Source organism: Camelina sativa, chromosome 20 (genome assembly GCF_030686135.1).
Source record: "Camelina sativa cultivar CO46 ecotype springtype chromosome 20, ASM3068613v1".
Taxonomy (NCBI): domain Eukaryota; kingdom Viridiplantae; phylum Streptophyta; class Magnoliopsida; order Brassicales; family Brassicaceae; genus Camelina; species Camelina sativa.
In genome coordinates, this window is record NC_141899.1 from 7,499,607 (window position 1) to 7,520,970 (window position 21,364).

The 21,364-nt window shown below is 38.0% G+C and overlaps 4 protein-coding genes, 2 long non-coding RNA genes and 1 pseudogene across 9 annotated transcripts; 4 read left to right on the forward strand and 3 right to left on the reverse strand.

Moving 5' to 3' along the window:
• The first annotated feature begins 107 nt into the window (after positions 1-107).
• Positions 108-2,785, forward strand: LOC104769973 (binding partner of ACD11 1). 2 transcript variants are annotated; one of them, XM_010494314.3, is made up of 5 exons: positions 108-360; positions 1,217-1,320; positions 1,465-1,534; positions 1,800-1,874; positions 2,109-2,785. In XM_010494314.3, exons 1-5 carry the CDS (start codon positions 355-357, stop codon positions 2,634-2,636), a joined length of 783 nt encoding a protein of 260 aa, XP_010492616.1. In that variant the 5' UTR covers positions 108-354; the 3' UTR covers positions 2,637-2,785. The 2 variants fall into 2 exon arrangements, with proteins under 2 accessions (XP_010492616.1, XP_010492617.1); XM_010494315.3 differs by having other exon boundaries at positions 145-360; positions 1,468-1,534.
• Positions 2,750-8,166, reverse strand: LOC104769972 (telomerase reverse transcriptase-like; annotated as a pseudogene). The gene is made up of 12 exons (XR_015592862.1): positions 7,745-8,166; positions 7,555-7,629; positions 7,403-7,468; positions 7,205-7,316; positions 6,729-7,081; positions 6,391-6,463; positions 6,139-6,271; positions 5,674-5,812; positions 4,386-5,446; positions 3,662-4,194; positions 3,265-3,537; positions 2,750-3,172 (listed from the first exon to the last, which is right to left on the reverse strand). The product of XR_015592862.1 is annotated as a telomerase reverse transcriptase-like (transcript).
• Positions 8,167-8,420: 254 nt separating this feature from the next.
• On the forward strand, positions 8,421-11,613 carry LOC104769974 (pentatricopeptide repeat-containing protein At5g16860). The gene is made up of 2 exons (XM_010494317.3): positions 8,421-11,264; positions 11,365-11,613. Exon 1 carries the CDS (start codon positions 8,486-8,488, stop codon positions 11,039-11,041), a length of 2,556 nt encoding a protein of 851 aa, XP_010492619.2. The 5' UTR covers positions 8,421-8,485; the 3' UTR covers positions 11,042-11,264; positions 11,365-11,613.
• Positions 11,513-13,891, reverse strand: LOC104769975 (uncharacterized). 2 transcript variants are annotated; one of them, XM_010494318.3, is made up of 8 exons: positions 13,731-13,891; positions 13,353-13,571; positions 13,182-13,240; positions 13,016-13,075; positions 12,870-12,939; positions 12,582-12,651; positions 12,378-12,404; positions 11,513-12,016 (listed from the first exon to the last, which is right to left on the reverse strand). In XM_010494318.3, exons 2-8 carry the CDS (start codon positions 13,536-13,538, stop codon positions 11,967-11,969), a joined length of 522 nt encoding a protein of 173 aa, XP_010492620.1. In that variant the 5' UTR covers positions 13,539-13,571; positions 13,731-13,891; the 3' UTR covers positions 11,513-11,966. The 2 variants fall into 2 exon arrangements, with proteins under 2 accessions (XP_010492620.1, XP_010492621.1); XM_010494319.2 differs by having other exon boundaries at positions 13,670-13,803.
• A 192-nt stretch (positions 13,892-14,083) lies between these two features.
• LOC109124684 (TOM1-like protein 1) lies at positions 14,084-17,197 on the forward strand. The gene is made up of 4 exons (XM_010494320.3): positions 14,084-14,345; positions 15,301-15,837; positions 16,194-16,457; positions 16,562-17,197. Exons 2-4 carry the CDS (start codon positions 15,319-15,321, stop codon positions 17,054-17,056), a joined length of 1,278 nt encoding a protein of 425 aa, XP_010492622.2. The 5' UTR covers positions 14,084-14,345; positions 15,301-15,318; the 3' UTR covers positions 17,057-17,197.
• A 536-nt stretch (positions 17,198-17,733) lies between these two features.
• Positions 17,734-19,223, reverse strand: LOC104769978 (uncharacterized). The gene is made up of 3 exons (XR_015593946.1): positions 18,699-19,223; positions 18,241-18,332; positions 17,734-18,084 (listed from the first exon to the last, which is right to left on the reverse strand). It is a non-coding gene; the product is annotated as an uncharacterized LOC104769978 (long non-coding RNA).
• Positions 19,149-20,641, forward strand: LOC109131300 (uncharacterized). Its single transcript, XR_002036927.2, has 3 exons — positions 19,149-19,676; positions 19,868-20,060; positions 20,357-20,641. It is a non-coding gene; the product is annotated as an uncharacterized LOC109131300 (long non-coding RNA).
• The last annotated feature ends 723 nt before the right edge of the window (positions 20,642-21,364 follow it).

Here is a 21,364-nt window from a genome sequence, read left to right on the forward strand (position 1 = left end):
AATTTTGTAATTTTAGTTACCAACTAGCTTATTTGGTTTTGGGTCTCACAGTAATGGGGTTTGTGGGAGGAGAAAAGAGAAGAAGAGTTGGGCCATAACAAGAAAAAGTCCATTAAAGGAGGAAAAAAGTGAAAAATAATATTTGTTGGGGAACAATTATTAAAATAGTGCAAAAATAGGATTAAAGGGCGAAACGCAATCCCACACGTTGGGTGTGCGGTGTCATATAAAGCAAAATACACTCTTCCCTCTCATCCTCTCTATAATCATCGATCTCGAAGCGCGTTTTGGTTTTTATAGGCCTCTCAATCTCTGAATCTGCGTTTAGAAAGCTAAGCAAGAGCAATCAAATCCATGGCGGTATGTTCTACATTTTCATCTTTTCCTTTTTACTTTAGTATGATTTTGAAATCCCTTTCTTTCCTCTGCTGCCAGATTTTGTTGTTATCTATTTTTTGTTTCTCGGGGAAATTTTATGATTGATTTGAACGATTTGTTTATTTGATTTTGATTTCTGCTTTAGAAGTTTCGGATGATCTGTGGTTTGGTTATTGTTATGCACTTGCCGACATATATCTTCGATGCGATGCTATTTTGATTTTGGACGTGTTTGATTATCTTCGTCGTTATTTATTTTTCTGGAATCGTGTTGATTTTTGAGTCTCGGTGTGATCTGTGTTTGCAACTCTGGATATATATATTTTTTTTTTTGTGAGGAAATCGTGATTTCTAGGTTTTTGTTTGTGGTTGCAAATCGCGATTGTTTTGTGCCCCAATTTGAACGAGAAACTTGCCTAGGTAGTAATTTGGCCAAAGTACTTGTGAATTTATCCAGCCTTAAGCGTCTGAGTGATAAGGTGTTAATACTTAATAGTGTTGGAATATAGAAGAAAAAACAAAACAAAAATTCCATTTGAGTGATTCCTTTGCGCACTTTTTTTTGGGGGAACTTGCTTAGTTGTGAAGTTTTTGGTCTAATTTGTGAAAGATGATGAGATTGGAGATATATTGAGTGAAGCAGCTAATAAGCTAACTATCGTTTTTCTTTGTTCTCTCAATCAGTTGGCATTTAAGAAGCAAATTATTTGATTTAGAATGTTTTATCTACCCATGAGTTATGTGTCATTTCTGATTCAACATGGTTTTCGTATCCGCTTTGATTTTGTATGATAAGATTCCTGGATCAATTTGTTTGACTATAATCTTTTGATGACAGGTAAGGTCAGTCAAAGTTGGAAATCTCTCTTCAGGAGCTACAGAGCATGACATAAAAGAGTTTTTCTCTTTTTCTGGTGAAGTTGAAAGCATCGACATCCGAAGGTTAGTCATAGGATTCATTGTTGTGAACTTGAATTTTTCTTAAAAATTAATTCACTCTTGGTTAGATTGAAGGATCAGATACAGTTCTTTTAATCTTCTTCACCCTTGTGTTTTGTTTTTGTTTTTCTTTCATGTTGTAACCAGCAGTAATGAGCATAGTGCTTATGTCACATTCAAAGCTCCTCAAGGAGCAGAGACAGCTGTGCTCTTATCAGTTAAGTCACCTTCAAACCATTTTTTCTCTAATCTTAATATTTAATGTAACTATCAGCTAATACATATATGACTGTTAATTTTGTTACCAATCCATGCCTTTCTCATCAACATTTAACCCTTTGTTCAATATGCTAAGAAATACTCAAGAGTTACTTTTACTTCTCAGTCCTAATGGAACCTGTTCTCTGTCTGGACAAGAATTACAAGTAATTTAGTTTTGGTTTGTAATTTGCATTTTATACTAACAAGAAATGTTATCTCAGGGAGCGAGTATTGCAGATCAATCAGTCGTCATTGAAATGGCTCCTAATTACACTCCACCGGCTGCCCCTCATGCGGTAATGTCTTCCATCTTGAATGTATCTATTCATATATTGTTCATTCGTCCTTTCTTTCTTTCTTCTGATCAATAGAATTGGTTAAAAAGGAATTGATTATTCATACGAACTTGCATGAACAAATACCTTTTAAATCCATTCATAGATCAAGCAAGGTTTCATCTCATTCTTAGTAAAAGATATACAGCGAATCAGCAATCTCTGAGGGGTTTTAATTTGTATTAATTTCATCAGGAAACACAGGCCAGCAGTGGAGGCGGTGCAGAATCTGTTGTCCAAAAGGCAGAAGATGTTGTGAGCAGCATGTTAGCAAGGGGTTTCATTCTTGGGAAAGATGCAGTTGGCAAAGCAAAAGCTTTTGATGAGAAACTTGGTTTCACTTCAACCGCAACTGCAGGAGTTGCTTCACTAGACCAAAAAATCGGTCTAAGCCAAAAACTAACAGCTGGAACAAGCTTGGTGAACGAAAAAATCAAGGCGGTGGACCAAAACTTTCAGGTATCAGAGAGGACCAAGTCTGTGTATGCAGCTGCTGAACAGACTGTGAGCACCGCAGGAAGTGCTGTGATGAAGAACCGTTACGTGTTAACTGGTGTGAGTTGGGCCGCAGGAGCATTCAACAGAGTGGCTCAAGCAGCTGGAGAGGTTGGACAGAAAACAAAAGAGAAGGTTGAAGCTGAGCAACCGTCACAACCATCACAGTCGCAGCAGCAACTGCCAGAAGGGTATTCTCCGATTTCGTCTGAATTCCCAAAGAACTAATATCATCCAGTTAAACTATTTCGTTTGTTTCTTCCTTGTTGCTTTCTTTGATATGAAAGCTGGGAATTTGGTTTTTAATCTTTGGGATGTAACATAAAAGCAATGCCTGGATCTTTCTCTTAATACTATTAGACTTATAGTTGGTTATTTTTTTCAATATCTATTAAATAATTTGAACATGTTACATTAAATTCAAAAGTTTGATCAAGAAAGTACAATAAAATAAAATCTGAGTTTAGATATCAGCTTCGATAATAAAAGATCAGTATCTCAATTTCCAAAGTGTAGAAGAGTTTGAATGGTCTGATGCATACTCCAATTCCGGCGATAGAAGTTGAGAAAAATTGTGTTTAGAAAGTGCAGATTTTAAATAGTTCAAGAGGATGCGATATCGCGAGTTTTTCTTCTTCAGAACTTGAATATAAGCATGTAAGCCAAGCCATATCACTTCTTCTTTGTATAATCTAAGAACTGGTCTGAAACTAGGACCACTGTTGAATCTGCGCATCCTTCGATTTATGAGTCTGAACATATACCTATCAGTTGGAAGGATTTCAAGAGCACTACATTATTAACAGAACCAAAATGGAACCAAATTAGTCGAAGAAATCAAGTTTCTATTCCATACCTGATGGAAGTTGTGATAAATTTGAACAAAGTGCGAGGATGAAGCTTCCAAAACCGGGACAACTCGTAGAGATAACAGTGAAACTTCATCGCAGCTAATAAAAAGATCTGATAGATGTTTAACCTGACAATTTTTCCTGAGTTGATGTTCGAATCAAATAGAATGGGATGACATTTGGGAACCAAGAAGTAACACAATTTTTTCCGAAGACTACCAACTGGTTGGTTCTGCCAAGCTACAGAAAAGGTTGAACTTATATGGCCACTCAAGTACCTGTTTCCATGAATTTGAGTGACAAAAATTAGGCTCAAACAGACAATCCACTACGCAATAAAGACTAGGGAAACAGAGCCAAATAAGTATAATTATGAGTGAAATGACAAGAGATGAAGCAGACCTTGTGTAGTCAACTTGCACTTCGAATGTGCGGGAGTTAATAAGCAAACCCGTCCATCTGGCAAAAGGAATTCCATTACCATCCACATACATCCTACTAGAAGAACACCTAGATTCTTCTTCTCCATCTTCAAAATTTATGCAGAATTTTTTTTCGTTCATGAAGCAGTTGTAATCTTTAAATCCATGTTTCAACCTATGATAGAAGTTAGTCGCCTGGTCTCTTGAGGTAGACACAAACAGGTAGTCATCAATAAATCTCAGTAACTTATAGCTCGCCGGACTGATTAGCTCGTTCCCTTTATTGCATTCTTTAGCAGACGCATCTCTAGAGGCTTCCTCCAGGAACGGGTAGATCAAAGTCCTCTCGAGGTGCCCGTAGTAAAAACAACATAGCAAGGATGATAGTCTGTGTCCCTGAGGTATTCCAGCAATTCGTACATAGAAGCTTTTATCCAACTGCAGCATGTTGTTCTTTAGCATATTTCCTATCCAAATCATGAGATCCTTTTTCCTCACTTGATGGTTTCCCCCCTACAAAATCAAACAATGGAGTATGTCACTTTAGTTTCACAAACAGATCAGTCAATAATTTAAAAGGCAAAACACAATGACAATGGTATACCCTGAACTGGAACTCTTGTTCTAGTTGATCATATTTCTCGTCTTATGAACATAATGTGCCTTTAGTTTAAAGAGTTTCAGGTCAAGAATAAAAAACATACCTGATCAACCAGAATGCTTTGTAGAGCATTATATGGAACAGTTGATGTGAATCTTGAAAAGCTAGCATTTTTATCACTTGAGACAAGTACAGTGTTTACCCAATTGGATCTCTTCCCACAGCAGACCAACCTACATCTGTTTAAGATGTATTCATCTTTCAGGAAACTTTGAATGACATGTAGCAGTTTACCCTGATCGATTGAATCAAATGCTTTGAATACATCCGCAACCACAAAGAACAAAGGAGGAAGTTCTCCTGATTGACTCCTCAAACTGATTAGATATGGGCATAGGTTTCTGTAAAAATCATCATGGTCAAAAACAGAAGACCCAAGAACATATGGTTCTTTGAGCTGGATTTCCTTCAACACAGCATGTGTATCACGAAGAGATCGCAACCTTGACGAGGAACTAAAATCTAACACCATCCTCGCACCGTTTGCCTTTGGTATAATTCTAAACTTCGATAACCCCGTTTCTTTTATTCTACTTTGAGCTTCAGCATTGTCCACTTGGACATATCCATAAAGGGTTTTGCTAATTTCTTTGCTTATTAACCTTTCCCAGCTGCTTTTCCGGTAATAATAAATATTTAGCCGCCCTCCTTGGCTTTCAGTGGCATAGAAGTTGAAGAGCACCAATTTCTGGACAATCTCTAAGAAAAGCCAAGAAATCCATTTCTTGCACAACATCTGCTGTGTACTTCTGATGGACTCATCTTGGAGTTCATCAGAACTCCACTGACCATACAGCATAACTGTTTTCTGGTGAAGAACGGAAAACCTGATGATTTCACTTTATGCAGAAATTGCTTCACTGTGCATTTCTCATTTCTTCGCCTAGAAACAAACCAGGCGATATTTCTCCTAAGAACCCTCATCTGATGAGTACTCCCAAGCAAACATTCTGGAACAATGTACCTATATATGGCCCAAATAAAGGAAACTACTTGGTCTTTCGTGCAGTACAGTTTTGCTTCTTCGACACTTGGACAATTGGTTTGACCCTTTTCTGAACTTGATCCATGAGGCAGCTTCTTTGAATTTTGCTTCGAGGAACTCTGTAAGAGAAAATATGTAAGGTTTTTTTAAATCCAAAGATCAGTTGGAAGGTTTGGGCATTATGTATTTAAGTCTAGCAAGTAGCAGCTGTTTTGATTTTCACTTTCTAATTTCTTTCTATTGATCATATTCGAATTTTCAACATAGTTTATCTGAAATAAAAATGCTCAGGCATTATTCAAACTTAAATTTGATGTGAAACTGTCTCTGAAGGAAAAATATCAACCTGTAAATTCGCATTTGCTGACTTCAGTGCCTCATCTTGCAGCAAGACAACTGGACAGTGTTTATCTAGTAAAACTTTCAAATGTGAGGACTTCGCTTTTCCTATTAGACTTTTAAGCGACTTGAGCAATGAATGGTATCTGCAGAATAATGGAAAAAGAATCATAATATCATTTTACTTCTCTGCATCAGTTAAATCAACAAACATAAAATCTCTGTCATTCTTCAAGTCAGCTCAGACTACTTAATTATCTGATATACATTATCTGAATACATGCTCCAAGTTTTAGAATAACTATAGTTTTCTTGAAACATTAGAACATTTTGGAATAATATAATTGAACCTAGTTTGGTATCCTTTTGTGTTGAACTAAACCAAAATAATATGCAGAGAAAAACAAGAAGTGTGTCAAGGATTTAAGGTATGAAAAGTTACAGAACTTATGGGGATAAGTGCATGACTTACAAGCAAATAGATCCACTGGGACAATTGCCTTTGCCATGAGATGGTGCCGTTGACCATGCGTTTACTTCACCAAATATATGGTTCATTAGAAACTTTGAATCAGAGCAGTTGGGCCTCAAGGTTTTTAAAATGTCTGTATATCATAAGGAATCAGACTCAGTGCAGAAAGACTGTATGGAGAAGAGACACATAAAATTCCCATTAAGCTAACGTAGCTACAAGTCATAGAACATGTCAAACAACTAAGGATACGCTTCGGTGGGATAACTGAAAACGTTTCTGAGTTGCCAAACTCAAACTGCTTCTTTCTTTTAACTTGTTTAGCCTACAAAAACAGTGATTACTAAAACTTAGGTAATGAAGTGTCAGGAATAATATTAGTAACTACTAATACCAACAAGATATAGATGCTACTGATAATAAAATGCATCAAGTAAAACTAAAAATAACCTCCCCATCAATATTTCAAGGCTGGCGAATATCAAGAGAAATTTATACTGGTCTCTTAGTAAATTTTAAGCAATAAATTTACGCAACTTATGAAATTTTAAACTATAACTTGACTGCACAAATCATTTCATCAAAGTTACCTGCTTTGCAAAATCAGTGAGACTTCCATTTACACCCATGTGCAGATTCCTTTTATCAGCTTCATTTCCATTTGAATCATTACCATTTGTACAAGAAGTTATACAAGGTGCATCACAGTCAACTTTCTGGAATTCGACCCTTCTCTGCTTTTGCCTACGCTTAAGATACAATCTTGAACGCTTACTAGGTTTTTTCTCCATATGTTTATTTACATCCTCGCCAACTACGGGCGTAACAGCTGCAGAGTCATCCCTAAGACAGTCATTAACAGCAGAAGAAAGTCGCTGCCTTTTCTTTGATGGCTGCACGTTGTCATCCCTCTTTCTTTTGTTTACATCCAATGACAATTCCTCTATACAATGGAGAATGCACACTTTAACAAGATAATACATGGTCAAGAAAATTGCAAAGAGAAATCATAACGTACTCAGAGAACTAACAAGTGGAAACTCCAAAAGAGAATACTCAGACTTACCCTTTTGCTTGACACATAGAGGAGGTCCAGACACTTGCTGGTATTTTTTTCCTAGTATTGGTATGAATATTGATGTTTGCTGCAGAAGATAAACCATGACATTTTGACCGACCTACAAAACAAAGGAAACTTGAATATTAGCAACCGGACAACTTGAAGATTATGAAAGTAAATCATCAAAAAGGTTTGACAACAAACCCGGTTGAGTAGAAACTCCCAAGATGAATTTGTCAATAACTCCAATATAGAGCTCGACTGATCATACTATCAAACAGATGAACAGGATGAGTAACCATTAGTTATATCACAAGTGACTAAAGAAGGCTACACTTAATAGTAGAAGAGCTCACCTTGTCATATCTAGCACATATCACATTTTGGCAATCACATCCAGATAGCTTAATTTCAATAACCCTTTCAACAATCTGAAAAACTTAATTGAAGCAATACGTTTACAATTTAGATCCACATCAATGTTCGGAATCTATCAAATTAAGAACTCAAAAGCAATGCGTGGTACAGTGCGAAACAGAATCATACCTCTCTCTGTGACCACCAAGATGTTGGCGAGAAATCCAGAATCGGAGGGGTTTGTTCGTGAAGTACAACAAAGCATCGGTGAAGAAGTTTACGGTAGTGAATAGGATCATCGGAACGCAACAGAAACGCCGGTTTATCGCTGCTGCAACCGAGACAACCTTGACCCCGGCATCGGCATTGCTCCGGCTGAATAATCCGGCAAGTAATCAGATCTATTATCGCGTCGTTCAAATTCCTGGCTCTTTTTCCGAATAACCTCCATAGAGTCTCCGGTACACGATGTCTAGGTTTACGCCGCATTTTCACCTTTCTCCTCAGGATAGATAGAGAGAGAGAAGAGTGAACACGAGCTTCGATAATGGAGTCTGGTGGTGTGAAACAGGCGGGAGATTAAAGGTCTGTGCTCCTCCCTTCTCGGAACTATAAACTACGATTTACTGCTTTTTTAGATTTTGAAACTTTTCAAATTTGAACCACAAACGCGTCCATTCAACCGCAACCGCAGATCGCTTTTTCTGCTGCATACGTAAACCGACAATTAAACCGAACCGATATTGACTTTAATTTCAATCGGTCTATAGCTTTCTTCTTTTCTCACATCCGGTTCTCATTACTTTCTTTCGAATCTCTACTCCAAAACCGGATTAAACCGACAAATCTAAACTTACAATCGAACCGAACCGAATTAATTTGTTTTAGTTTTAAAACGCAAAAATCACCCGCCACTCTAGTAACTCTAGTATGATCCTCCGCCGCCTTCACATCCCCAACGCCGCCGCGAAATCCCACCAGTACATTAAAGTCTCTCTCTTCTCCACATCGCCGCCGGAGATAACACCGCCGTTTATTCACAAATGCAAGACCGTTTCCCAAGTCAAGCTCATTCACCAGAAACTCATCTCCTTCAGAATCCTAACCTTGAATATAACTTCCCACCTCATCTCCACCTACATCTCCCTCGGTTGCTCATCTTCTGCTGTATCACTACTCCGTCGCTTCCCTCCTTCCGATTCAGGTGTCTACCATTGGAATTCTCTCATTCGCTTCCACGGCGAGAATGGCCGCGCCGGTGAATGTATCTCTTTATTCCGTCTTATGCATTCTCTTTCATGGACGCCGGATAATTACACATTCCCTTTCGTCTTCAAGGCATGCGGAGAGATCAACTCCGTTCGTTGCGGAGTCTCTGCTCACGGGGTTTCTCTGGTGACTGGATTTATGTCCAATGTCTTTGTGGGGAACGCGCTTGTTGCTATGTATTCTCGTTGTGGTTCATTGAGTGATGCACGGAAGGTGTTCGACGAAATGCCTGTTTGGGATGTTGTATCGTGGAACTCTATAATAGAAAGTTATGCAAAGTTAGGCAAACCGAAGATGGCGCTTGAATTGTTTAGCAAGATGACCAATGAGTTCGGTATTAGACCTGATGATATTACTATTGTGAATGTTCTTCCTCCTTGTGCTTCCCTTGGAGCTCGTTCACTAGGGAAGCAATTGCACGGTTTTGCGATCACAAGTGAGATAATACAGAATATGTTTGTAGGAAATTGCTTGGTGGATATGTATGCGAAGTGTGGGATGATGGATGAGGCAAACACAGTGTTTTCGGACATGTCAGTGAAGGATGTAGTGTCCTGGAATGCAATGGTTGCTGGGTATTCACAGATTGGAAGATTTGATGATGCTGTTAGGTTATTCGAGAAGATGCAGGAAGAAAAGATAAATATGGATGTTGTTACTTGGAGTGCTGCTATTTCAGGGTATGCTCAGCGGGGGCTTGGATATGAAGCTTTGGGTGTGTGTAGGCAGATGTTGTCTTCCGGGATAAAACCAAATGAAGTCACACTTATTTCAGTTCTTTCAGGTTGTGCTTCTGTTGGAGCATTGATGCATGGTAAGGAGATTCATTGTTACGCCATCAAATATCCTATAGATTTGCGTAAAAATGGTCATGGTGATGATAATATGGTCGTTAATCAACTGATTGACATGTACGCTAAATGCAAAAAGGTTGATGTTGCGCGTGCTATGTTTGATTCACTTGCCCCCAAGGATAGGGATGTTGTAACTTGGACTGTAATGATCGGTGGATACTCTCAACATGGGGATGCAAATAAAGCTCTCAAACTTTTCTCTGAGATGTTCGAGCTAGATTACCGAACAAGACCAAATGCTTTTACTATATCATGTGCCCTTGTGGCATGTGCTAGTTTGGCGGCATTAAGAATTGGCAAGCAAATTCATGCTTATGCATTGCGCAACCAGCAGAATGCAGTACCGTTGTTCGTATCAAACTGTCTAATAGACATGTATGCAAAATGTGGAGCTATCGGTGATGCCCGGCTTGTATTTGACAACATGATGGAGAGAAATGAAGTTAGTTGGACATCTCTAATGACTGGTTACGGTATGCATGGCTATGGGAAAGAAGCTCTTGGAATCTTTGATGAGATGAGGAGAATAGGTTTTAAGCTTGATGGTGTTACATTACTTGTTGTACTGTATGCTTGCAGTCATTCAGGAATGGTAGATCAGGGCATGGAGTATTTCAATAGAATGAGAACTGATTTTGGGGTTAGTCCTGGCCCGGAGCATTATGCATGTTTGGTTGACTTGTTAGGTCGTGTTGGCCGGTTGGATGCAGCGTTAAGTCTCATTGAAGAAATGCCTATGGAGCCTCCTACTGTGGTATGGGTTGCTTTGCTCAGTTGCTGTAGAATCCACGGAAAAGTTGAACTCGGGGAGTACGCAGCTAAAAAGATAACAGAACTAGCATCTAATAACGATGGATCATATACATTGCTCTCAAATTTATATGCAAATGCAAGTCGTTGGAAAGATGTGGCTAGGATCAGATCATTGATGAGACACAATGGAATTAAGAAAAGACCTGGTTGTAGTTGGGTCGAAGGAATTAAAGGAACTACTACGTTCTTTGTTGGTGATAAAACTCATCCATACACTAAGGAAATATACCAGGTCCTCTCAGATCATATGCAACGCATCAAGGACATTGGTTATGTTCCTGAAACAGGCTTTGCTCTTCATGATGTAGACGATGAAGAGAAAGATGATCTCCTTTTGGAGCACAGTGAGAAGTTGGCTCTTGCATACGGTATTTTAACAACTCCTCAAGGTGCTGCTATCAGGATTACTAAGAATTTACGGGTATGTGGTGATTGCCATACTGCATTCACATACATGTCCAGAATCATTGATCATGAGATTATATTGAGGGACTCTAGTCGCTTCCATCATTTCAATAATGGGCTGTGTTCCTGCAAAGGTTTCTGGTGATGATGCTTTCCCTATGCACTCCACCAAACAGTAGGATCGTAAGAGGTCTGTTAATCATTCACTGAAACAGAAACGATAGTTTTGATTTGCACATTCTGTTCTGAGGATATCAAGTTAGTAATTACTGAAGCATCCCATTCTAAGAGCAGCACATCAGTTTATATCTGCACCTGTCAACCACATATCAATAGCAGCACCATAATGCTAAGCTAGAGGAAGCCAGGTTCTCATTTACTTCCTCTAGTTGCCTCCCTATATCTGTTTGATGTTTAATTTCTCATTGCAATTTCATATTACCTGAATGGTCTTCCAACATCATGCAGGCTACGAAAGCAACCTGAGTGAAACCATACATTCAGGGTTTTCACATGGTTACTGCAGATTTCAGGAACGATCTCTTGTTAACAGACAAAGAAAAGGGTCATAAGCACTGTCTTATAGACCTCATGTAGATTGTATAATTTAAGCAAATTTTGTAGATGAATAGCTTTCTTCTTTATTTGTGGTGAAGAATACAAAATCACACTCCATACCATTGGTTTGTTCATAATAAAACAAGATCTTTTGTTGCATTTGTCATGTTCATATAACCAACACTCCCATGGATTGGGCATTAGAACAAAGCCATTTTCTCAATGTGCCAAAAAAGGCTCGAGCATTTGGTACCCCTTATACAAAGCCAGCAAAAAAATTGATATCACCATTGGTCAAATCAATCTAATCCTGGAGAGGCAAATTCTAAATTCTACATGTCCAAAATGTTTTAAAATGGGATATTTCGTCATCATCATGAGTAAACGTAACAACTAAAGATTTCTCACAGATAGTCCCAGACGAAGTCAGAAGGTGGAGTTCATGTTCTCGCTTCTGCTTGGTCCATCTGAGAGATCCGGTTGAATAGAAGTCACATCGAAATTTGAAGGTGCTACAGAAGCTTTAGTCCACCTGTTACTTCATCAACAACTTCAACTGGTCCTGCGGAAGTAACACCTCTTAAGTGTTAGAATGTTATGCTAAGAAAAGCTGATGATAACCAACCAACAAACAAATTCTACTAGAAGAATCTCAATTCTCTTATCACAGAACAATGCATATGAATTTGGATACCATACAACACTGAACACTGTACGTCCTCCTTTATAGCTTACATTTTCATATTTTGTATTCTTATGAGCTATAGATTCCATTCAGGTTGAAGGACAAGCACCAAGATTGAACTAATAAGCTAGCACATGTAGTTATCTAGGGTAATTGAGATTCGCAACTCTCAAACTCATCTCTTTTCCATCAGAGTTAACTTTAAAACAAACGACATGGATCAGATATAACAACTTACCAAGAATAGCCATAACTGTCCTTGAATCTGAAAAAGGACATAGACGTTTATTAGATTCACATATTTGCAAAAAATGCTCCTAAAATTACTAACAAAAGAAGATCAGGTGAAGAGGGATTTATCCCTGTTAATTAACCAGCTAACAAAGGTAAAAGCACCAAGGGATTTTTGACATTTGAAAGGGGGATGAACTATAAAACTCACTTGGGGCGATCTGCGTTCTTCCTGCATCGATGGTGATATGGGTAGGCAGTTTAAGGGATTTAGCCCTTTCCTGTCAATATTGTGAAATATGAACAGTCAATGCATGATCTAAATTCCCCTTAAAATAATCATGTAGATGGTCTGATATATCAAGAAACTAACAACTCGTACAAAGCTCGTGAAGATCAATTTGGCAACAGCACTAAAACTGTGGATCCCAAAATAGAATTCAATCACACACACAATCCACTTTACAGTAACAACTACAAATTGTTTTAGTAAACTCACTTGCAATTCTAGCATCTCATCCTCGTCCTCGATTTTAACAACCACTTTTGGTTGTGCACACTCCTCCCAGCTGCAATAGCGAACCAATACTTTTACTTCAATCATTAAGTAACAAATTGATTTGATTATGACTTAAGAGGGAATACCAGTCCAATGCTTTCGGAGCTCGACGAACTAGCTTTTTGTATAATCCTAAAGTGGCATGACTGCAAAACAAAATCAAAAGAAGCAGTACAAGAACACACAAATGTAAGACGACCATTCCTAAACACTAAAGAGAAACAGAGAGAATGCTTAGTTAGTTAAAATCACCTGCACTGAGCTGCAATCTTTCCTTTGCCCATTTTAAGATCATTCCTCACAACCAAAACCTGAGGAGTGAGAAGACAAAAACAGATTGATAACAAAGTCAATTCAACAACAACTGATTGTGTTTCGATTGCAGTGAAAAAGAGACAAAATGTAGTAAAAGAAGAAAGAAACCATCTTGAAATCATCGAGTATATCAGCGAGTTTCTCGATCTCGAGTAGACCCTTGGATTGAGTTTTTTGGGTATCCCCATCAACAGCAGCAGCAACAACAACAGGTTTGGTATTGGAACGGCGAGTGCCAATGCAGAATCCAAGTGCAGCTCCAACTATTAGGGCACTCAACCACGTTAAATCCATCGCCAAGTATATTCCTTCTATCCTACCCAAAACCTGAAAACACACAAAAGTGATTTGATTGAACTAAGAGAATCTAAAATTGAAATCAAGCGTTTTCAATTCACAGCGATCAGCTCGGGTCAGGTTTGTACAGTAGAAATGGGACAATTTAGGATAATCAAAAGTCTGGAGAAGAGAATCGACGAAGCTTACGAGTTCGAGAATGAGAAACGGCTCTGCAGTTTTTTTTTTCCTTTTTTTCCTTTTTTTTTTCTCAACCCGGCGTGAAGATTTAACTTTAATTGCATACCATTAATTAAGCTAAATCGAAATCAAAAACAATTTAATGTTTTATATAAATGTTATTTTTCTCCAACTAAAATTCAAATTCCACATAACGATTATAAATTAAAAATTTGGTTACCGATTATTTTGGTTCGTTGGATGAAGTTCCCCAACGTGAGATTGGCTTAGACGAATTTTTTTTAAATAATAAACAGAAATTAGAAAAATAAAAGTATTAGGAAAAGGAAATATAAAAGCATATCTTTTTTGACAATAATGTTAGCGTAAAGAAAGGGAAACGTACTTAGGATAAAGTTATTCCAGCGACCAAACAAAACAAACAAACAAACTTAAATAGAAGAAAACGCAGTTTTGTTCTTCTTCGTCAGAAGAATATATGTACGGCGTCAACGGGAATTGACCTTGTCACAGCTTTTCCTATCTCAAGTCCTCCTCCTCCTCCTTCATATTTTACCAGATCGACCACCATATTCGAGCTTTTGTGTTCTTCAAGCTTCGCATCTCTTTGTAGCGTATCGCAAGGTAAAATTTTGGTTACTTGCGATTTTGCTGCTTTTTTTTGGTTTACTGTTCCATTTCTAGTTCGATGACATGAACCGCGTTTTCCTCATGGGATTTTTTTTTCTGATCAGTGAGGATTTTTCTATTTTGTTTCGGATTTTGATATTGGAATATCGAATTCGGGGTTTTTTCTTAGCAAACCCTAATTAGATTCGTCTTTTAAAACCTTGTTTAATGTTTGGTGGATCAATAGGATTTTTTTTTGTATGATCGAGTAAATCGTGTGTATGCTAACACCTGATGGATCATGTAGGTAGTTTTCTAGGGTCTTAGTAAAGATAGGTGTATGTTATTTGATTCGGGTGCAAGAGATTGAGGATGAAATCAGAAGCTGTATATTGTGTACTGAGATGTTTGAAAGGAAGCAACGTCTGTCATGCTCCGCGAATAATCACTGTTATCTTCCATTGATCTTGGGAATTTCTAGGTTTCAGTACGCAGCAGTAGTTTACACATGCATATGCATCTTAGTGCTAACTTAGACATGATTCTTCTCTGGAAAATGGCTAATAGATATATGCTTATTTACTTCACTAGCTATAAGCTTGTAATAGATGCCCACCTTAGGTTCGTAATTCTTCTTTTATTACGTAGTACACTCCCTGATTGACTGATTCTCAGATTTGGACCTTTTTGTGTATTTGGTTATGTGGTGAATGAATCTCTGCAGAATTCTTTGTGTTTTCTGACTGTTAGTTGTGATCCCTTACAAATGAATACTGTAGGCGAGCTGTGCAGATTCTTGTTTGGATCCTGACGGCTCCTTTGTATGAGTATACAACACGCAGCTCCTTTTTTCCTCGTTTTTGTTTAGTATTAATTGTGCATATTTGAATAAGTTGATGTTTCAGCTTATTTTCTGTATCTACAGTTCCAGCTTCTTGGGCATGACTAGGCTGACAAGTTTTATTAACAGGTTTGAGTATCAGCAAAGATGAGTGACAATCTTATGGACAAAGTTACCGCATTTGGTGAGCGCCTGAAGATCGGAGGTTCAGAAGTGAGCAACAAGATCAGTGCTGGTGTGAGCTCAATGAGCTTCAAAGTCAAGGAACTTTTTCAAGGTCCAAACCCAACTGATAAAATAGTCGAGGATGCTACTACGGAGAATCTTGAGGAACCTGACTGGGATATGAATTTGGAAATATGTGATATGATAAACCAAGAGACGATTAATAGCATTGAGTTGATCCGCGGAATAAAGAAGAGGATTATGATGAAGCAGCCGAGAATTCAATACCTTGCCTTGGTTTTGCTTGAGACATGTGTTAAGAACTGTGAGAAGGCCTTTTCAGAGGTGGCAGCAGAAAGAGTCCTTGATGAAATGGTAAAGCTGATTGAGGATCCACAGACAGTTGTCAATAATCGAAACAAAGCTTTGATACTGATTGAAGCTTGGGGAGAATCGACCAGTGAACTCCGCTACCTACCAGTTTTCGAAGAAACTTATAAGGTAACTATGACCTGGTAGTTGTACCAACCAATGCTATGTTACTAAATTCTACCATACAGGTTTCATTTACACTATTTTATTAAAGATGACACTATCTTAAATCCTTGATTCATATCCATCTCGTGCTGAGTTGAAGTGGTTTGGCCTTACTTTATGAGATTTCTTGCCCTGGGAAAATATAATGTCAAGCATATGGGTTTTGTATAAAACAGATAAATGACTCGTGTTTCATTGAACTGGCTCAATCTAGTTGTAGGAACTGATTGAAAGAATGAAAAGCTGTGAGATCTGATGTCAGAATTCATTATGATCAGGTCTTAATGTTTTTGTCTTGTATTTTTGTTGCTGTACCGCAGAGCTTGAAAGCAAGAGGTATTCGCTTCCCTGGACGAGACAACGAGAGCTTGGCACCTATTTTCACTCCTGCTCGGTCAACTCCAGCACCAGAAGTAAATGTGGATCTTCCTCAGCATGTGCATGAGCCTGCACATGTTCAGTATGAAGCTCCTGTAAGAAGCTTTACCGCTGAGCAGACAAAGGAAGCTTTCGATATAGCAAGAAACAGCATTGAACTTCTTTCCACGGTTCTGTCCTCTTCGCCTCAACAAGATGCTTTACAGGTAAATCAACTCGGAATTATTTGGCATCATTTCTTATTATCTAATTTAATAATGGGTAACACGGGATATCCGAGATATATATTCATTATCTCTCTAATTTGCAGGATGACTTAACAACAACACTTGTACAACAATGTCGTCAATCTCAAACCACTGTCCAAAGAATCATCGAAACAGCAGGTGAAAACGAAGCACTTCTATTCGAAGCCTTGAATGTGAACGACGAGCTAGTGAAAACGCTGTCCAAGTATGAGGATATGAACAAACCCTCTGCACCGCTAACCGCACACGAACCAGCCATGATTCCTGTTGCTGAAGAGCCCGACGACTCTCCGGTTCATGGAAAAGAAGAATCTCTGGTTAGAAAATCATCTGGTGTACGTGGTGGATTCCATGGAAGTGGTAGTGGGGATGACATGATAGATGATCTTGATGAGATGATATTTGGTAAGAAAAGCGGTGGTGATTCTTCGACTAATGCTGATCGTGACCCGAAAAAGGAACAGCCTTCGTCCAAGAACGATGATCTCATTCGATTCAGAGATGGGTTTTCTTTTTCAAGCGAAATAATAACACTTTTGTATGGAATTGGTGTTTAATTTGGTAGTATGAATGAACAGATTCAGTGTAAGTAATCTGTGTTTGGAGATCTCTTTGACTTGTGTGATGGGTTTATAAAGGTGACGTATTATGTATGACACAAGATTTGAAATGTGTTTTACTTTTGTTTTGCTTTCTTACTCGCATTGTCAACATTTTTTTACTCCTTTTAATTTGGTATGCCAATTAGTGAGTCTTAAGAGCTCATAATATCCATTGTGTCTCGAGTCTGTAGTGCTGTAACTATTCATATACTGTTTAGATAGTTCGTAGTAATCTAACTTGTCAGATACGTACAATTCCTGTATTAGTTACGGACTTACGGTGACTGTGGCGGAAATAAACTTGTCAGATACGTACAATTCCTATTGCTTAGCTTTCGCATTCTACAGTATCTACGATTTTGGTAGTTTAATTGGAAGCACCGGCCAGCGGGTAGAAACTTGACTAGTAATGAGTGACGAGTGAGGACAATGTAAGTGATAAGGTTTGACATTGGCTGTGTGAACAGACAATTTAATGTTGAAATATGCATGAGGCGAAATTAAATATAATGAAGACCACGTCGCTTAGGAAGAAATATTTGACAGGAATTTTGAATTGAGTTTGAATTTGATTCGGGAAAACCAAGAAGAATCACAAAAGCCAGACACTAAAGGTACAAAAAAAAACACAATGGAACAAAACAAAATGAAATTTATCACCAAATGATAGTGTATGTAGTACTAGATGACATATGATATTTAGTTCTTGGCGTTATCAAAAAACAGAGACAGAAACAGTGTAGGACCGTAGGTAATACCCTCATAATATCATTGTTTTACACAAACTTGTTTAGGTAGAAGACATTCGATCCCCCTTCGTAGATAACTCTCGCATACCCTCTTTCCCCCCATGTAGATCCCCAACTGTTTCGCAGAAGAAAGAAAAGAGTGCCGTCTGCAGTAATCCCGTAAGCGACGATGAGAACAGTGTGCCTACGAAGTTTGCAGTCTTTTCTTGTTGACATGCTTAGCCTTAAAATTCCCTGAGATCAATAATTCTCTCCCATCATTATCAATAATAATATTTAATAAACATATATTTTTTCTAGCTACCTAGCTATATCACTTACCCCTGGTAGTTAACAAAGGTAGGAGTACAGGTAAGAATGATGCCAACATAACCCTATGAAACTCAATACCTTTGTTTGCAGTAGTTGAGCGATTACGTGAGGGGAGGCATCATCAATACTATGAAATCACTTTTAAAAGTCGAAACTTTAGCATTAGGTCTCTACAAAACAGAAAATAGAAAATACCATGACTCATAATCGTAAGACAGACATGACTCATAATCGTAAATTAAAAAAATACATTGAGACATACACGTGTTGTAAATTTATACAATTTATTATATGTGTTGACTGTTGATCGTCACGGTTTTATCAAACCAACAGAATTGTCTATCAAACAAGAGGTATATTGTGAATAAATATATTTGGAAATAAAATATACATATATACATACATATATGCTCTAATAATATTGGGGTTATTATAGTTTCATGTTGGATATATTGTGTCTCATGCATGTTAATTATGTTTCTAGATCTGTATATGTATTAATTAGTAATTAAGAGTTCATAGCTAGAGTTTAGTACCTTTCTCCCATTTTTCTTTTCAATTCCTGGGTAAAACATGACATCCATGGCCTTCTTCAAAGAGCCAACAGCAAATTCCATGGGGGTTTAACTTCTTTCTAGCTTTGATTTCCTCTGGCAAAAATTTTACATCTCTGATGAACTTCTCGGTGTCCAACTTACGGTGTTGATTGAAAGGACGACCTTTGTTGAGGCTAAACAGTAAAATATCTGAAAGACACAGTCCCGTCTCAAAAAAATTTTTGTCCCTAGGCATATAGGTTTTTTTGGACCTTTTCCAGCATAGAAAATTTTTTTTTTTTTTTTGACCCCAAATGGTTAAGCTTTTCTGGGAAAATTGTTTGTGTCCCATGGCAACCGCCCCTCTCGCCGTAGCTTTAAGCCGGGTCTGGAAAGACATATCACCCAGCAATCGTCTACATGATATATACAAAAAAAACAAACAATTAGTGGCGTTGAAATGGAGTTTCTAATTTATGTACGCAGAAACTATATATAAGGGCATCTGCAGCGGCGTTCCTTCGCTGCGTCCTTCGTTACAAAATTATTAAATTTAAATAGAAATTCCCCAATTATTAAAGGGACGTTCCTTAAAAGGGGACGTATTTATCTCGGTCCTTCATTACACGTGGCAGCGTGTGCTACATCTCCGCCGTTCTTCACACAAATCAGTTCTTCACACAAATCACACAAATCAGTTCTTCACACAAATCACACAAATCAGTTTTTTTACAGTCTTTCGCTTGTTTCTGATGAATCTTTGTCTTCTTCGATTGTTTAATGTTGGGTGTGGAATAACTGAAGTGTAACGCGGCGGATCCGTACAAGTTCGACAGCGGAAACTCCTCCGGTTTCCATCTGCTTACATGCGACACCGTTCCCGCAAGTTTTTCGAGGACTCGTTTGGAAGATTCGATTCACAAGAACACCACTCGCCTCCGTATCTTTTCCGGCACTGCTAATCCTGGCTTAGCTCAGGTTCTTTCTTAGTTTGTACTTGTAGTTTGGAACGATTGGGAAGAAATTGATAAGTAGATTTTGACTAGAGATTTGTTCAATTGGTTGCTAAACGATTACGAAGAAACTGATTTGTGTGATTTTGTAAATTGGGTCTGGATCTTGAGAAAATCTAGATTAAACGTTTTGCTAATGGTGAGATATATGTTCAGCTTGAAGAGAGTGTAAGGGGATGCGATATGTTCAGCTTGAAGAGAGTGTAATGGTGAGATATATGTTCTGGTTGTGTTGCCATTTTAGCTAATTGTGATGGGCTGGTCCTACTCGAGATCTCTTGTTGACAAAATCATCTCTAGCTACAGAGTTTCGAATCCATTGCAGCAGAACCAGTTAATTACTCACAAGGTACGTTTGTTACTTACTTAGATCATTTTGGGCTGTTTGTTTTAAACTTGGCAAAAGATTATATCGTTTAGTGCCTTGTGTAGATTCTCTCATGTCTCGATTTGTGTTTGTTTGCTGGTTTGGTTTGGTCTCGAATTGTTAATTCCAATATGGGACTAGAGAAACTCGAGGCTTTAAGTCTGAGCAATTATTTTATTGTGTCACCAAGTTGATCATCAGTGTGTGTAGTATTGTGTCACGACCAAGTTTATTTTTACTTTGATCTTGATTTTTTTCTATGTTTGTGTTTTTTACAGCACTTCGTTTATGAGGAGCATATGCTGGAAATTGAATGCCCCAGTGTCACACCTGAGGCTGTTCTCAAGGCTTCAGGGCATGTTGACTACTTTCACGATCAGGCCAATCTAGAGCTCGGTGGTCATCGGATCGCCACTGTATTGATGTACTTGTCCAATGTTCAAAAGGGCGGAGAGACAGTGTTTCCCATATGGTTTAACTAACATTTATACACATGTAGAATACTCTAGATTATCTTGAACATCCATTTGGTTAATATATTTGAGGGACCAAACTTTGTCCTACACCAATGCTATACAAAACTTAATAAACTTTCAAAATATGAATAAAATAATTGAAGGACCAAAATTCTGTCCCAACCGATGCACATGCCCCAATATTATTAAAGCATATATGTATATTTTATTTACAAATGTATTGATGATACCTCTTGTTTGATAGACAATTCCCCGAAGTAGATCTGGATTCTCGCGAAGAAGATGCCTCACGATTACACTCAGTGGCGGACCCAATATTAAAAATTAGGGGGGTCAATGTGTTATAGGGGAGAATCAAACACGGGTTAGGGAGGTCAACTTAGGGGGGAACAAACCAACTTAGCTACTGAGACTTTAATGATTTACATGCAAAAACAACTATTTATCTATTTTAGGCAGGTCAGTTGACCCACCTTCCTTCTACATAGGTCCGCCACTGATTACACTACCATCCGCATAGCGCTACAATGGTTTTAACAAACATACAGTAGTTCAGATTTTAGGTCAGAAGATCTGAGTACGAAGGACACTTAAATCTCATATCCACAAATTTCGTGTAGACACTAAAAAAAAAATAGGAAAAAAGTAATAAGCATGACAACAATGGCGCAGCAAGCAACAAGATAGAATCTACTAACAAAGGCTTTGAAACATTTTTTAATTTTTCTTTATTGAGAAGTAAAAAAACGAGAGAACAAAATATGACTACCAACACCATATATAGTCCTACAATGGGTTTTTATTTTTTGT